The sequence below is a fragment of the Cyprinodon tularosa genome, unplaced genomic scaffold, assembly GCF_016077235.1.
Source record: "Cyprinodon tularosa strain WSP-4 unplaced genomic scaffold, ASM1607723v1 ctg39, whole genome shotgun sequence".
Lineage (NCBI taxonomy): Eukaryota > Metazoa > Chordata > Actinopteri > Cyprinodontiformes > Cyprinodontidae > Cyprinodon > Cyprinodon tularosa.
The window spans coordinates 168519-185280 of record NW_024039107.1 but is presented as its reverse complement, the minus strand read 5'-3'; the positions used below and the strand labels follow the sequence as shown (position 1 = coordinate 185280).

The 16762-nt window shown below is 44.8% G+C and overlaps 1 protein-coding gene across 1 annotated transcript in view; it reads left to right on the top strand.

Annotated features, from left to right (window-relative positions):
- Positions 1–16762, top strand: part of LOC119791444 (aryl hydrocarbon receptor-like) — a 35940-nt gene that overhangs the window by 8585 nt on the left and 10593 nt on the right. Inside the window, exons 3-10 of the mRNA XM_038297529.1 lie at positions 801–907; positions 2712–2801; positions 8467–8590; positions 8845–8975; positions 11500–11699; positions 11783–11892; positions 15211–15352; positions 15429–16626. Of these exons, the coding sequence (XP_038153457.1) occupies positions 801–907; positions 2712–2801; positions 8467–8590; positions 8845–8975; positions 11500–11699; positions 11783–11892; positions 15211–15352; positions 15429–16626 (2102 nt within the window). The remainder of the gene's footprint in view (positions 1–800; positions 908–2711; positions 2802–8466; positions 8591–8844; positions 8976–11499; positions 11700–11782; positions 11893–15210; positions 15353–15428; positions 16627–16762) is intronic.

The window sequence follows — 16762 nt, the reverse complement described above, 5'->3', positions numbered from 1 at the left end:
AGACAGGCTGACAGAAAGACAAATGATCTGGCACTGAATGCTCAGGATGAACTGAATATAACCAGAGGAAACAGGTGAGAGGAATAAATGATAATTGAGGCAGGGAGGGAAAATGACAGGTGAAAGGAATGACTAATTAAGGGGGAGCAAACAGGCCAGATCATGACACAAAGTCAATGAAAAATGAAGGTTTTTACCGTTTTATAAACAAAAAAACAAGAAACAACAATAAATGAAATACTGCAATCTCTGTAAGGGATGCATTTAGAATATTTTTGGTAATGAAAAACTAAATAAAAAATTCCTATTTAAACTTCAATGTTTGTTCTAAAATATTATAACTGTCATGATTTGTGAACATTAAGATCTAAAGAGAGGCATCATCTCCTGATCAGACCCTGTAATTCAGTGAAAAGGTGGAGTCAGAGTAAAAAAATATGCAAGAGGAGGTTCACCCCAGTTGCTGGAAGTTAGAGGGATTTGCTGGGAGTTGCAGGGAAGTGGGCTGCCATTCGGCTGGCGTTTGGCTGGGAAGGGCCGTTTTGAATGGCTGCTACTGTATCTCCTAACAGGTCACTGTTGCTGTTTATTCCTGCAGACGTTAACTCTCACTACTTCATCATAAACTTCCAGTGATAAAAGGCAAATAAAAGAGATGCTGTTGATGCTTTTTAGAGACCAGCAGCTGAAACTAGAGGGAAGGCCAGAGCTTCTTTACAGCTTGATTGATCAGACCTATTTCAGCAGGTCAGACCCAGAAGGATCCGCCTCTAACTCGTCTTTTCTCTCTGCTCCTGTAGTGGCGTTGAAAAAGCACCCTTCCAACGTTATCAGCAGCGGCGAAGACGGCAGCAGGACTTCAGGAAACGCAGACGGCGGAATTTCCGAGGGCGAGCTGCTGCTTCAGGTGGGTTCAGTCCTCCTTCGCTTCCTTCTAGTCCAGCATGTATGCATGAGGCTGTGCTCTGTGCAGCAGAGTCTGCTTGTTTTAGGTCTAGTGGAGTCTCTGACCAGCAGGGCGGCGGGACAGCCTTCAGATGGAGATGCATTGATCCCAGAGGTCTGCTCCATTTTAGACACTGAACCAGGAATTATACCTAAGCAAGTTCCTTAGGTTCAGATTCCTCTCAAAGTTGCTCCCTGCTACCTCACTGCTTATCCTCCAGCTGCAGAGTGTCGCAGTGAGCTTGATTTTTTTGATGTATGCCTAATTTTGAAGCGTGGTCTGCGCTATGTTATTCCCACGCAAGAGGGACAATCAGGAACTAGCTGTGGGTCTAGATACGGCCGATGCGGTGAGGAAGCGGGACCAAGTTTGTGCGATAACCGAGGAATATGAGTGCCAAAAAGAGCGGGGATCCAGGTGGAAAAAGGTTTTTTTTTTCCTCCTGGAAAGGGTTCAACAAATCATTTTCCACAATGCAAACAAAACAAGCCGGTAAGGTACCGAACAGGTAGTGTAGAGCGTATGTAGCAGCCACCTACAGTTTTGTCGAGGTTCACCATAGTGTCTGCAGAAGGGGCGGGGCATATCTGCGTTAACTGCGACACAAACGCAGACGGCCTGGTTTCTGAGCATAAACCAGCCTTAAGGGTGATGAAGGGGTTAAATGCAGACTGAATATTAAAGCTGCTCTCTGACTGACAGCTGGTCTTTATCTGGATAAACTTGGTCTTTTTTTCCCCCAAAGTTTAAATCTACTGCTTGTTTTTAAATGTTCCCTCTTGGTTTATTTCCACTCCGATGAGTCAAACCCGATTCTGTTCTGAATTATTTCTAAATAAGTCACCTTTGCAGGCAGTTGTATCACTGCTGCAGAGTTTTTATGTTTTCTACTGAATTAAATTGAAACCTTTAGTTCTATAAAGCGGATTTAAAGAGACGGTTCTATTTATTTTTCCTTAAAATAAATCAGACCAGGAGGTTTTGGGATCATTTCTTCTGAGGTCGTTAAATTGGCAATAATTGAGACATAATTAAAAGCAGACGGCATGTTTTTAATTTCATTTTATCGAAGGAAAAACGTTGGTTTTTTTCCATCCTGTAAATAATCCAGCAGCTTGTAGGCAGAGGTCTGACGCGCCTCTAATATGGAGGGTTTATAAGTGAAGAGGAGAGCGAGAGCCGACGTGTCGGGTCAGATGAGGAGCGTCTCCTGATGAAGGTTGTAAACAGTGTCTTCATCAGTGAGACGGATACAGATACGGTGTCATCGCCTCGGCAGAGACCCCTGAGGCCGGAGGAGGAGGGCGATGGAGGTGTTAGTCATCCCGTGGTGACCTCCTCCTTCTCTGCACGGCTCCTCTCTGACCTGACGTCCGCTCCGCTCCTGTCTGTCAGCCTGAGGTCCAGCCTTATCTCCTCTGCTGCAGTTTGTTTTGTTTATCCGCTGCTGGCCCATTTCTCCTCTCTCATTTCAAGGCTTTTTATCCAACTGGAGGCTGACTGGAGCCCAGAAAAAAAAGGAAAAAGCAGAGGGTGAATCAGAGGTTACAAACAGATTACGCTGATGCCTTTTCCACCGAATGAAAACAAAACACTCTGAGTAAGCTGATCTAAAGATGGGATTATTCCACATGCAGAGAATCGGGTTCATGTTTCCAGCACTGCCTTCATGTGCTTTACCTAATTTGGATCTTCTGACTCGCCTCCAAACACAAATAAGATCATTAGCACCACGAAGCAGAAGATGTTTTCTTCCTCTCTGCAGGCTCTGAACGGCTTCGTCCTGGTGGTGACGGCTGATGGAAACATCTTCTTCTGCTCTCATACCATCCAGGATTACGTCGGCTTCCATCAGGTATTCGCTCACCTGTGACCCAGAACCAACTTCCTCTGTGAGATCCAAACCTGGCGGCGAGGAGCCCCCGCGATGAAACAGGAAGTCTGGGTTAGATGGAGGAGAGGCTAATCTTTAGCCACAGGGATCAAACAATCAAACACATTTTCATGAAATAAAAGCATCAAATAAACACAAATATGAATCGAATAAAACCCACAACAATCAACAGTCATTTGTTGATGATCTCTCCTAACATACAGAGAGTTACCAGGATTATTCCCACATGTTAAACATCTCCGTGTTCTTCATTAGCTGAATCCTAATATCCATGATGCTAATTTACCAATTAGTCACCTTTGTTTAGGGATGCTATAGCTACGTTTACATGGACACAACTAATCGGATTGAAGGCCTGATCAGATCAAAAATGTTTCATGTAAACATGTCAGACTGAAGATTCTAATCCGATTCGGTCCGATCGGACCAAAATTTAATTCCGAAAGAGAGAGGTGGTTTTTGCCGATCGCCATTCCGATTGGCGTCCATGTAAACACCCATTCGGATCTTAAGAGTAAAATAATCTTCACTGCGCATGTGTGCGACGTCAGCGTGACGTTTTTCCGCCTTGTCAGCAACAGGAAACCACCGGTCGCTCTCGCTCTCGCTGTGAACAACATGGCGGGAGGAGTCTAGGAACGCCGACTTATACACTCAAGTTCATTTAAAGCTGCAGGAAGCAGGAATTTATCCTCCTCCTCTTCCTCTTTTCTCTCTCCACAGCCCACTTGCTCTCCCAAGCCGGTTCAATCGCTCATTCTCTACATTTTCTCTCGGACATTTCGCTGCCAAGCGCTTTTTTCCTCCTCTCTCCGTTTTTCTTTCCGCTCGCTCCGAGCGCATCGTTTGTCAGGCCTCCCAAAAACCAGACGCAGACAGAACTGCCAAGTTTGGCAGGAAGTTCTGCGCATGCTTAAAATATTTAATCTGATCCAACGCTTGGTACATGTATACACACGTCATGATCGGATCATTTCATTTAGTGTCCATGTAAACGGAGATTTTGAATTTCCGATCAACCAAGGTTTGGATTGGATTGGGGAAATTTTGCGCATGTAAACGTAGCTTATGAGAGATTGGTCCTTTATAAACAAGCTGATAGAATTACTCAGCTTCCGTCAGCTTCTTCTGACACAGAACCAAAAACTAACCTGACTCCGCCAGATGGATTTGCTGGATTTGTTCCGCATATCCATCTGGAAACCTTCCGTTGAAGTAATTTTGGGAAGGGGCGAAGATACTGGTTAGCTGATTGGCCTATGTTGGTGATATACGGGCCAAATAAACCAATCAGATCAACGAAGCATATGACGTACTAACAGAGCGACGACGAAAACACAACCACAAGCCAGGCTACTCTTGGCGAAACCAGTCGGGAGAAGAGCAAAAACATCTTTTCCTCTGAGAAAAGCCTCCAGAGCAGTGTTTTGCTCTTCTTTCAGTGAAGAAAAAATACTCTGTAATTCCGATAAAACTTGCTCGATAGCCACGCTAACGCTAGTTTCATCGGCTGAAGCCGCCATGTTCTTTAGACTGAACTGTCGCGCTTCTCGTTGCGTCACACCTCAACCCGCCTCAAAGCCAACGCTGATTGGACGTTCGTTTGGTGAACGGCTCCAAATTTTCTTCAAAGGAGAGTCTCCAGACTGATCTGCGAGGGAAACCTTGAAAGCTCGCCAGATCAGGATGGTCTCACGAGGCTAGCTAAAAACGGCCTCTGCTAACAGAGTAGCCGATGCTAAGCTACAGGAATGAGAGCGATGTCGGCGTTTAAAGTGTGAAAAATTTGTTGCAGCTTGGTGAAAAAGTTGACTTGCACTGCGACAATTCAGCACTACAACTGCAAAATAACTTGCGCAATGTTTTATATGAAATTATCCATTAGATACCCTGAGCAATAACTGTTTCTCTATATTTGAAACCCAGTGCAATAACTATATATATAAACATAAATATCCATCCATATAAATACCAGTGTAAACACCCTACTGTAAAAAAAAAATCAATCAATCACAATTTACCTGTCTTATTATTTAATTATCTTATTTTACCTTTAGATTATTTTAATGTTTGTGTTTATATTTCATGCAACCAATTGGTTAATTGGCTATATGCCAGACTCCACTACTTCCTGAACTTCAGCAGCTCCTTTGTTTCCTACGTTTCATTGCTGGCCAATGTTGTCATGGTTACTTAGGTCAGACACACCTGGATCAATCAGACAGAGGAGCTGGCTGAAGTTCAGGAAGTCGTGGAGCTTTGCATATAACCCATTCTGTTGTTTCTAGATCTATTGTCAATGACTATATTTCTTTATCTTTCTTTAAACAAACCCTTATCTAACATTCAGCATTACAAATTAACTAATGAAAGTATGATTTGTGCTGATTGAACCAATCATATTGGGTCAATATTTGTATCTAGCCTCGTGAGACCATCCTGATCTCGCGAGCTTTCAAGGTTTCACTCGCTAATCAGTCTGGAGACTTTCCGTTAAAGAAAATTTGGAGCCGTTCACCAAATGAACGTCCAATCAGCGTTGGCTTTGAGGCGGGTTGAGGTGTGACGCAATGAGAAGAGCGACAGTTCAGTCTAAAGAACATGGCGGCTTCAGCCGATGAAACTAGCGTTAGCGTGGTTATCGAGCAAGTTTTATCGGAATTACAGAGTATTTCTTCACTGAAAGAATAGCAAAACACTGCTCTGGAGGCTTTTCTCAGAGGAAAAGATGTTTTTGCTCTTCTCCCGACTGGTTTCAGCAAGAGTAGCCTGGCTTGTGGTTGTGTTTTCATCGTCGCTCTGTTAGTACGTCACATGCTTCGTTGATCTGATTGGTTTATTTGGCCCGTCTATCACCAACATAGGCCAATCAGCTAACCAGTATTTTGGTTTCCAGATGGATATGCGGAGCAAATCCATCTGGCAGAGTCAGGTTAATTTGTATCGGCCAATGCTGAAAGCTGCAATATCAGAAATAAAAACATGTATAACAAGACCTCCCTGCTGTATATCCATCCATAGATGCTGAATGCAAGGCCTGATTAGTGTTTCTTTTTAATCAAAAGGACAAAGGCTGGCTATCTGCTGATATAAATATTTAAGATCATAAGTCTTCAACACAACATTTAGTTTTTTTTATTTGAAAAGTCATTTTACTCTCTTTTTAAGCTTTGAATGATTTGGAAATGATACCAGCAAAGGGAGATCTCTCAAACTATGAAGTACGGTGGTGGTTGCATCATGCTATGGGGCTCTTTACTGCAGGAGGAATTGATGCACTTCTTCCAAATGTTTTAGAAACATGCTTTTTGTTTTTATGCTGATCTGGTTTACGTCTCTGATTGTTCCAACTTTGAGAAACTGTAAATACTTTCAGCTAACATAACTGACCAGGAAGAGAGAAACACTTTGTTCTGATTGGTCAGAGGACCGGTTCAAAATGCACAAATAGAGAATCAGTCTGATCCAGTTATTGTAACAACAAAGCGGCGCTTCCTGCAGACTAGTCTCCCTCCAGATAACGGGCCGGTCTCTCAGTCTCACAGCGACCAACGTGACCAACGTTCACGCCTTGGAAGGGAACCTAAAGTCGTCTCATATCTTCAGCTTCCAGGTGTGATTCGCCCCTGAGGCCCGTCGCCTCCTGCTGACCAAAGAGGATCTGAAAGAATGGAGTTTTTGCTCTTATTTTCTGACTCCATCAGGTGATTGAAGCTGAGCCCAGGTCCGATCTGATCATGTGCTGAAGTCTTGTCAGACTCTTTATCTGCTCCTTCATCAGAGCCTCACACCATGCGATCGTTATTTCATCAAAGCTGTGGAAGAACCGTCAACTTTTATCTTTCGTCAGCTGGACCAGCAACAAGAACCGGGTTCAGCTCACTGGGTTCTGTGCGCTGATCTGAGTGAAGCGGACAAGGTCGGGACACCAATCCGCAGCATACAGTCAACAGAATCGTTTCACGCAACACTTCAGCCTGTCAAAATTCCCTCTGTTGACCCGGCCGTGACTCCTCCCCACTGGGAGGGCGGGCCCGCTCATATCAAAAGCCGGGTCAAGCTGATTTTGGACCCTCTTAGCTGGTATCTGGCTGCTGCTCGGCCGTCTGAATAAAACAATAAAGGACTCTGGGTTTCTTTTTCATTTCAACTCTTCATAACTTTCAGCAGTTATGACAGAAAACAGATAATGCAGAAGGTTGGAGAAATCAGAGATCTGAAGAGACCATCAGGTAGAGCTGGGAGGGGCAAAACCCTTCAATTTAATTCAATTTAGTTTATTTCTATAACACCAAATTAGAACAAATGTCATCTCAAGGCACTTTACAGTTCACCAGATCATCCAGGCTGATTGATTTAAAGTTTTCTACCTTAGGAAAACCAGTAAAATGCATCGACTGATTCACTCGAATGCAATCCCTCACACTAAGCATGCTTGTAGCGACAGTGGAGAGGAAAAACTCCCTTTGAACAGGAAGAAACCTCCAGCAGAACCAGGCTCAGTGTGAGCGGCCATCTGCTGAGGCCGACTGGGGTTCAAGGAGACAGAAGCAGACATAGAAAAAGAAGCATAGATACAAATGAACTTGTCAACCAGCTCCACAGGCGGCCCCTTCCAGGAAACACACAGCCAGGCAGACGAGCTCCGAGCCAGCTCCAATGTCAGAGGATGAAGAGAGCACATCCAGGTAGTCACAGAGAAACAGGACTACACTGAAAAACAGGCCAAGCTCCAACATCTATAAACCAAGGTGTTGATGGCAGCAGCACAGCTGATATTTCTCTCCAGGATGGAGTCACAGGCCAAACAGGAACAGACCAGATGAAGCTACTATGAGAAAGATTGAACTAACAGATTCTGCAGAGTGGGAGAATAGAGATAGAATGAAGCAGAATGATGAAAAAGGGGTCCCTATGTCCTCCAGCAGTCTAAGTCTATAGCAGCATAACTATAGAGATACATAGCTCAGGATAACCTGAGCCACTCTAACTAGAAGCTTTATCAAAAAGGAAAGTTTTAAGCCTAGCCTTAAAAGTAGACAGGGTGTGTTCCAGCAGCACTTCTAGATAACATACAGCTAGAATCACCAAACATCTGCTGGTTTCCTTCTTTCCTTACTGGATTAGATGGTTCTCCATCAACACGCTCCTTCTGTCGAATATGTCTCCACTGGTAGATTAAAGCTTACTTAGTTAGATTTTAGCGGTTTGTTTTTGTACCAGAATTTCAGCGCTAATCTAGAAGCTTTATGTTAGTCTGCTTTATCCAGTCTGGGTTCATAGTCCTGAAGAAACGCCCACCGGGTTCTGGTTTCAACTCTAGATTTGACAGGAAGTTAGAAAATTTCAATTCAATCTGAAAGCCCACAGTATGATGCTGCCACCACCATGTGTGACAGCAAGTTCAGCTTTTTATTTCAAAGCTTCTTCATAAAATATTAATTCAGTAAACATCTGGCTGATTTTAAGTAAAGTTGAAGGATAGTCCTGGTAGAGGCCCACAGAATGATGACTCCACTGCCGTGCTTGACCTTTTCCTTCGTAAAGAAAAAACCCAGTCAGGATCCCGTTTGTCCCCAGAGCGGAGCGAGAAGGAGAACTGACGCTCTCGTTGTTTTTCCGTCAGACGGATGTGATGCACCAGAGTGTGTTTGAGCTGATCCACACTGAAGACCAGCAGGAGTTCAAGAGGAACCTGCACTGGGCCCTGAACCCCCCGGTCAGCCTGGAGCCCCCCACCGATCCTGCAGGTTTGTTTCCCAAACACTCAGCCCAGCTTCCTTCCTGCAGATATCCTGGTTTCTGTGTTTAAACTTCTGATGGTGAGGTCAGGAAGCTGCGAGGAGCGGCGACCTTCCAGCTACTCTAACTGTACACAGCAGTTTACACGGCTGTCACTGTGAGTTAGGCTCACAGCAGCAGCAGCTCATGTAGGTCAGCCCATCCTCCCATCAACCATCTCTGCTTCCACACGTTTTCACTCAGCTGTGTCTAACGCGTTCAGGTGTGGAAGCGACGTCCTCCCGCCCGGTCAGCTACAGCCCCGACCAGCTCCCGCCTGAAAACTCCTCCTTCCTGGAGCGAGCCTTCGTCTGCCGCTTCCGCTGCCTGCTGGACAACTCCTCGGGTTTCCTGGTGAGTCCGAAAGGTTTCCTCTCTTTCACCGGGAAACGTTTTAGAGCTCAGATTCACGTCTGACATCCAATCGGATTAATTTTTCTGATCTGCTCTGGAGATAACCTCACTGGACCCCTGATCTCTTTCAACTTGTAATCTACCTTATTTGCATTCTGTCACAAATAAACAGAGTTCAAACAAATGCTTGAAATCCTTCAAAAAGCTTGAATTTCAATGTTTTTTTAAGGTTTTTCTCAATTTACCTTAATATAATATAATGAGAGAGAAAAAAAATTATTAACCACTGGGTCTGGTGCACCTCATTAAAGCCTTTGCTTCAGTTTCCTGTTAGTCTGTCGTCATGACAACCTGACTCCCAAATGGACAGAATGTTGAATGAACATCCCGGGAGGATGAAGGATGATTTTAATCAACTGCTACCAGAAAATATAAAGTATAGACAAATGGCTCTAAAATGAAGCGAACCAACATTAGGAAAACGGCAAAGTGCAGAAAAGAGATTTTGTTTTTCGCAGTCAGGTGAGGGGTACGACACAGGCACTAACCTAACCGTTAATTATCTATCCTAACTGTTAGATACATGCTAGGCTACGCAGAGGCGTAGCCAGAAAATGGTGGCCAGGCAATAAACAATGCTCAATGAAAGTGGATAGACGGCAGAACCTCGGGTTCCAACAGGAAAATTAACAAGCAGAATATCCATATTTTCTAAATATAGAAAAACTATACATTCCCACAGACTTTGCTAACAAATAGGCGCATATATTTAAACATCCGTGCTTTCTAGATAAAAGATATAGTGGATAAAATTATTTTAGGTTTGAGTTCTGGAGCAAACATCTTTTCCTTTGTCATTACTTACCTACTTTTATCAATAATCATTCTGTGTAAAATTGATATTTACAAAACTAATACCTACATAAATGGATTATTTAATACATTTTTACTAAAATAGTTATCTGGGACTTGCAGAGACACATCATTTTCTCTTTACCCCAGAAAACAGTAAATCTAGTTCTGAAAAGAGCATGAATTCTGCATTTATCATCTTTAATGTTAGTTTATTGATGTGCATAATTAACCGCAGTGTTTATGTTGTAAAATAATTAATAAAATATGAAAAATTAAAATGTTTTAAATATTTTACGTGAGAGTATTACTGCTGCCACCGTCTGTATTAGAGGGAACAAATGGTAGGGGTCCTGGCCCCCCAACTAGCTCCGCCCCCTGGGTATGCGTGACGTAGAAGCACTGCTATAGCGGAGGGTGAGTCTGACAAGGCGTCATTCCAAGCATTAAACACCTGCGCTGGAGTGAGAGAATAGAGATAGAATGAAGCAGAATGATGAAAAATGGGTCCCCATGTCCTCCAGCAGTCTAAGCCTATAGTAGCATAATTTTAGACATAGCTTAGGATAACCTGAGCCACCCCTGGCCCCCCATCTAGCTCCGCCCCTGGGTATACGTGACATAGAAGCGCTGCTATAGCGGAGGGTGAGTCTGACAAGGCGTCATTCCAAATGATTAATCCTCTGCGCTGGAAGCGTGCATTCATTAGGGAGAGCGAATCCAGTCACTCCGCCTCGTTTTAGTTTAGTTAAAGTAATAGAAGAGTTTCATTACACTGTCGCTCAGTTAGTGGGTCAAAACTTAAAATGTAACACTTGTTATCTTTTGCTGTCGTTATGGGATTGTTTGAACCGATTAAGGAGTTATTAAGTTTGTTGGATAGATAATTAATGGTTAAATCTGGATTGATCGTGACTAAAATAGCTCTGCGGTCCTTTCCACATGTCTGTTGTTTTCCTGCTAAATGGAATATAAGACAGATTTAATAAGATGTTAAGTATATTATATAAAAATATAGCAATGCATATGAATTTTATGCTTAAAATTATTTAGACTCCTACATTTTTTTGAGAGTTTTATTAATTTCAAACACTCTAGTACATTTTCTATGCGCTGACCAGCTGCTTGGCGTATTTTCTAAGCATGATTTGACATAATGTTTTTTAAATTAAATTTGCTTTTATTTATTTAGCGGCAATTCATATCATGTCATGTTAAGTCACTTTACAAAGTCAATGCCATAAATGGTCCAGACAAATTGGTCTTTCTAAGGAAACCCAGCCGACTGCATCGAGTCATGAGGAACTGTTAATTACAGCCGATTTATAACGTTAAGGTATAAGTTGACCTCTGACCTTGAAAAGCCTTGAAAGGTATTTGAATTTGAGCATGAAAAGGTGTATGATCCCTGCATGAAGGGCAGCAGATGGCTTCCTGAAGGGATCTACATGATGCAGAAGGTTTACTTTGGGAATTAGTGGTCATTACATCATTACAGCCAGTCTGTTTCACCATGCGTGACGTTTGGCTAACGGTGACTGATGGTGTCCAACAGGCTGAGAGGAGCAGGTCTGAGAAACCAGCAGCAGAGACTGAATCATTTCTCCCGCTGTCTCATTAATAAATGGATGACTGATGGTGAGATACTGACCATGAAATGCCTTCCTTGCAGCCGCTGAGCATCCAGGGCAGACTGAAGTTCCTCCACGGTCAGAGCCGTCCACAGAGCGGGAGCATCAGCCCACCTCAGCTGGCCCTGTTCGCCGTGGCGACACCGCTGCAGCCTCCCGCCATCCTTGAGATCAGAACCAAGAACATGATCTTCAGGACCAAACACAAGCTGGACTTTACGCCTATGGCGTGCGACGCTAAGTACGTCCTGCTATGACCTGAACCGGTCTACTCTAGCCTGGTTGCTGTGTGTAACGCTGTGTCTGGTTTCCTGGACCGTTTAGGGGGAAAATCGTCCTGGGCTACACCGAGGCCGAGCTGAGGGTGCGAGGATCAGGCTACCAGTTCATCCACGCCGCTGACATGCTTTACTGCGCAGAAAACCACGTTAGAAGTAAGTCAGCTGCTGCTGCTTCTCCCTAGTTAACTATATCAGATGACCCGGTTAGTCGCCGTGAAGCCCGCCCCACTCTGATACACATCCAATCAGGCAGCGATGATCCTAAATTTTCCACTCAGACTAGGAGATCCAACAGCTGGAAAGAAGTTCACTGCTGCTGGTTTTACACCAGATCAACCTTTTACAGCTGATATTAAACATCTCAGCATGGTGAGAATCATCAGCAGAAGGAAAGTCTGTAATCTCCAAGAATGGGAATAAAAACGAGGAAATGGAACTAATCCCTGCAAACAAATAATCCAAGTTTTACAGCTGATGTTTGTTAGAAAAGAAACCGTAAAGGGGTGATAAAATCATTCCATAGGGTATCTGGTCCTTGGCCCCAGAATGCAACGACAGGTTTTCTTCCTTTTATGGCAGGGGTCACCAACGCGGTGCCTGCGGGCACCAAGGGGCCCTCAAGGACCCCATGGGGTGCCCTCAACGCTCTCTGAAAACAGCAACTCAGCAGTGGGCTAAGATTGAAATTTTATTTTATTCTGTGACTCTTCTTTTTAATCATTTATAGAGCATTTCATCATAGTAATCATATAGGGCATTTTAGCATTTATAGAGATTTTAAAATTATAATGTTTAAAGGAAAATTAGAAATTAATAGTTAACAATAAAAATGTGTTTAATTTGGATGAAGTTTAGGTGAACGCCAGAGATGGGAAGTAACGAAGTACAAATACTTTGTTACTGTACTCAAGTAGATTTTTCTGATATTTTTACTTTACTACTTATTTTTATGGCGACTTTTTACTTCTACTCCTTACATTTTAAAAAAATTGGCTCGTTACTTTAGTTTTGAATCATTTCAATGGAGTTACCGTTATTATTTTTCACGTCATCAATACCAAATTCAATCTAATTGGATGGGAATCTACGTTGCATTTGACGCACCACTACAAGATGAATCGACAGATTCGGCGGTATTCATTGGCGGCAAATCATTGCAGCTTGGTGGCGGTGGCGTTAGCATAGTAGCATGGACGACGAGATGATTGAAAATGAACACAACGGAGATCTAGTCCTATTGGCAGACATCCATTTAAAATGTAGGCAACGGCATGAAAAAAGTGGTTTCTACTTTTACTTTTATACTTTAAGTAAATTTACAAGCCTGTACTTTGTTACTTTTACTTGAGTAAAGAAGTTTAATCAGTACTTCCACTTTTACCAGAGTATTTTTTAACACAAGTATCTGTACTTTTACTCAAGTACGGAAAGTGAGTACTTTTGCCATCTCTGGTGAACGCTGACCCCTCTTGTTCGTGGGTCAGTATTGGTAGCCCTTCCTATGATTCAATAGCCATGAAGTAGCCTTGAAATGGTTGGTGACCCCTGTTTTATGGTATGACCATGAATATTTAGATGAGCTGTGCTCTGATTGGTTGGTTCGAGTGAAGCTGCTGAGCAAAGACGCATCATAGCAACAAGCACTCACTCACTAATACATCAGATTGTTGATATGGTAGGGGGACCAGACGTCCTCTTTTTCTCGGACTTTTCATACCTAAAAAAATGTCCGGGGGGAATTTCAAAATCGTCCGGGATTTTGTTTGACTACAGTGCAGCATGCAGTCGAAACACACGGGCCAGCTCTGGGGCTGGTCCGGGAACTGCGGCGCATTGAGGCAGGGATCCAGTGATGGATGAAGTGAACGAACCCGACCGGATGACTGTAGCCTGGACACCAAGGGCCCCATACTTCCTCTCTCCTCCCTTACGGGCCCCCAGCCGCCCTCCTCCAGCTGAGGACAGGTGGCTCATGGCTCTCGGCCCAGGTCTGGTCCAGTCACTGGCTCCCCTCAAACCCAAATCTGGTCACCCTAGGTATGCTAGCATTGCTATCAACAGCTTAGCGACAGAATCATACTTCCAGGTCGCGGCTGTTATGGCCTTACGGTCGAACAGCCCCTCGTTTCGGTAAAGGAAGTTTAGCAAATCCTGCTTTGAAGATTTTGAAAGCTGTCTTTGGTAAAATGCTTCATCAAATGAACAGCTGAGCATCAATCTTTGCAGGGATCCATGCCTGTTGAGTCTTTGGATCCTTGGGAAGACTGTGAAAATAGAACGCTGCATTTCTGCCCGTGGTTCTGGCTCATTTTTAACAGAGAAACTGCTTTGTAATTCTTGTAGAAGTAAACCCAACTGTAGGCTAAACAGCTAAACTGGTGTCTCCCATCTTCCTCTATTAATGTTCTTGGGCTGTGAACCAGTAGGCTGGTCTGGATGTCACTTTCAGGGCGTGACAGAAGTACAGGAGAAAACCAAATAAGGAAACATCCCCAAGTTTACGTCAATTGAGGGCTTCGTTTGAATTCATCCATATTAAGGTGGAAGTTTAGAGATGTTGATGGGGTTTGGACTTCTCTGTACGTCCATTTAACCCACTGAACTATCGTTATTCATCTATTAAAATAGAAACTAGATTTTGCATTCTATGACCCCTTTAAGGTTACGATGGTCCAGACTTTGACTAGACCACCACAGCATCTTAATTCTTTTCTTTTTCAGTCGTTTTCTTCCTGACAAGCTGCTGATTTTGGTCTCATCAAGTCTTGATTTTCATTTAAATGAAGATTTGAGTTTCCAGGGAGAATTCTTTCTCATTCAAATCCCAGTCTGTGAACCATAATGACGCACCAATATACTGGAATTGGTCCATAAACATGACGTAAACCAGTCTAGTTCTGTTCCCTGATCCCTGCAGCAGCATCAAACCTTTCTAAGAAAATAATTCAGTCGATTATAAAAAAAAAAAATCTTAATTCCGATGCCAACACTGGCGTTTTAGGAAGGACTGGTTTTGAGTCTGCGGCAGTGAAGCCGAGCCGGTTCTCCACCCGCTGTGGACCCCTGTGACCCAGCTGTCACTGCGGCTGAGGTCAGACCTCTGCTCTTCTCATTACTGTGACATCTGCTGCTGGTGGTGCAGGCTGTAATGCAGGCTTTGAACTGATGGAGCCCCTGCTGCGTCTCTTCACTAGTGTTTGGATAAATGCATGGATGCAGACCCGGCAGAACGAAGAAGGATGCTGTTAAAGATTCTGTTAAATAGAGGGAAATGCAGCATAAAATTAGGCTTTTAAATGGATCAGGACAGTTTGATGCACAGGATGAGGATTTTATTCTCTGACAGAAAGAAAAAGGACTTTTTCTCTGCTGTTATTTTCATCCTGTGACAGAAGCTTTGATGATTGTTGGTCTAACATCGCTTGAGTCCCAAATAGAGATGCTTCAACATCTTCTCCGCTGTGGTTTCAGTGATAAAGACTGGTGAAAGTGGCCTGACCGTCTTCCGGCTGCTCACCAAAGACAACCGATGGAAGTGGGTCCAGGCCAACGCCCGGCTGGTTTACAAGAACGGGAAGCCGGACTACATCATCGCCACCCAGAGGCCTTTGGCGTCAGTGCTTCTCTCTTATCCTCCCACTTTTCTTCAGGGTTTTCCTTCACTGATGTCTTTGTTTGTTCATCTGCAGGGAGGAGGAAGGAGGAGAACACCTGAGAAAGAGATCTATGCACCTCCCCTTCACCTTTGCCACCGGAGAGGCTCTCCTGTACCAAACCAGCCACCCGCTGCACGGCTTCCCCGATCCGTCCCACGGTAAAGCCAGAGGCAGCAAGTCCAAGAAGGGCAAAATGGACAAGAGCTCCTCAGATGAACTCAACCCTAACTCTCTGCTGGGGGCGCTGATGAGTCAGGATGAGTCCGTGTACGTCTGCCAGCCGGATGCGGAGCCTCGGACGTTCTTCCACGGCGGCGGTCCCGGTGAGTCGGACGCCTTGTTGAGCAGCGGCAGCTGGAACCTCGTCTCCAACCGGCAGCTTGGGACGTGCAACGGGGACGGCTTCGACCCTCTTCTGTCGACGTTGGACTCTCTGTCCCTGGACGGAGACGACGCTTGCTCCAACAGCGAGCTCTTCACCGCTCTGGAGAGTCTGGGCCTCAACGCCGACGACCTGGAGCTGCTGCTGCTGGACGAGCGGATGATGCAGGTGGAGCTGGATCCCAGTCACGTTCCCTCTCTGAGCGACCTTCTCACCAACAACGAGATCCTCACATACGTCCAGGACACTCTGCAGGGTGAGCCAGGGAGCGGTGGCCAGGCTGCGGACTCTGCCGCCCTGCAGCCGATCTTGGCACCTGCTCCCCCTCTGGACCAGAGCGCCTTCAGGCAGCCCATCGTCCAGCTGTCCCAGCAGATGCAGCAGCATCTCCAGTCACCCTTACATCCTGCTGTGGTGCAAGCCGACAATCCAATCAGTTTATCCGACAGTCTCTGGGTGGAGAACCATCATCAGACCCAGGTCATAGATCCACAGCTGGACGCTGAGCATCTAGACCCACATCTGGAGTCCCCCTGGCAGCTGCAGATAAACACGGAGAGCACAGCTTCACCGGGTTTCCAGAACGGATCTCACATCCCAAAGCAGAGCTCAGCTTTCCTCCCAGATTACAGCATCTCCAACCCTTTGGACGGCTGCACCGGTCTGCTGAACGGCGGCACGGCGGCGGAAATCTGTCAGCGTCTGGGCGTTGTCACCACGGCGCTGCAGCCAGCACATCTGGGTCCGCAGAGACAGGCGTCGGCGAACTGTGGGGTGCATGAAACGCCGCAGCTCGTCTCTCTGCCGGCGCTCAGCTGCAGCATGTTCAGCCCTGCAGCCGACGGAAAGGTGAGAGGTCAGGAGGCGACGCTAACATGATGGGATGTTTGGCTTCCTGTTAGGTCAGGGATTAACTCTACATTCCCAGTTTATTTTATTAGATTAAAAATAACTCACATTTTAGTTGTAGAGTTCAGTTTGGTGA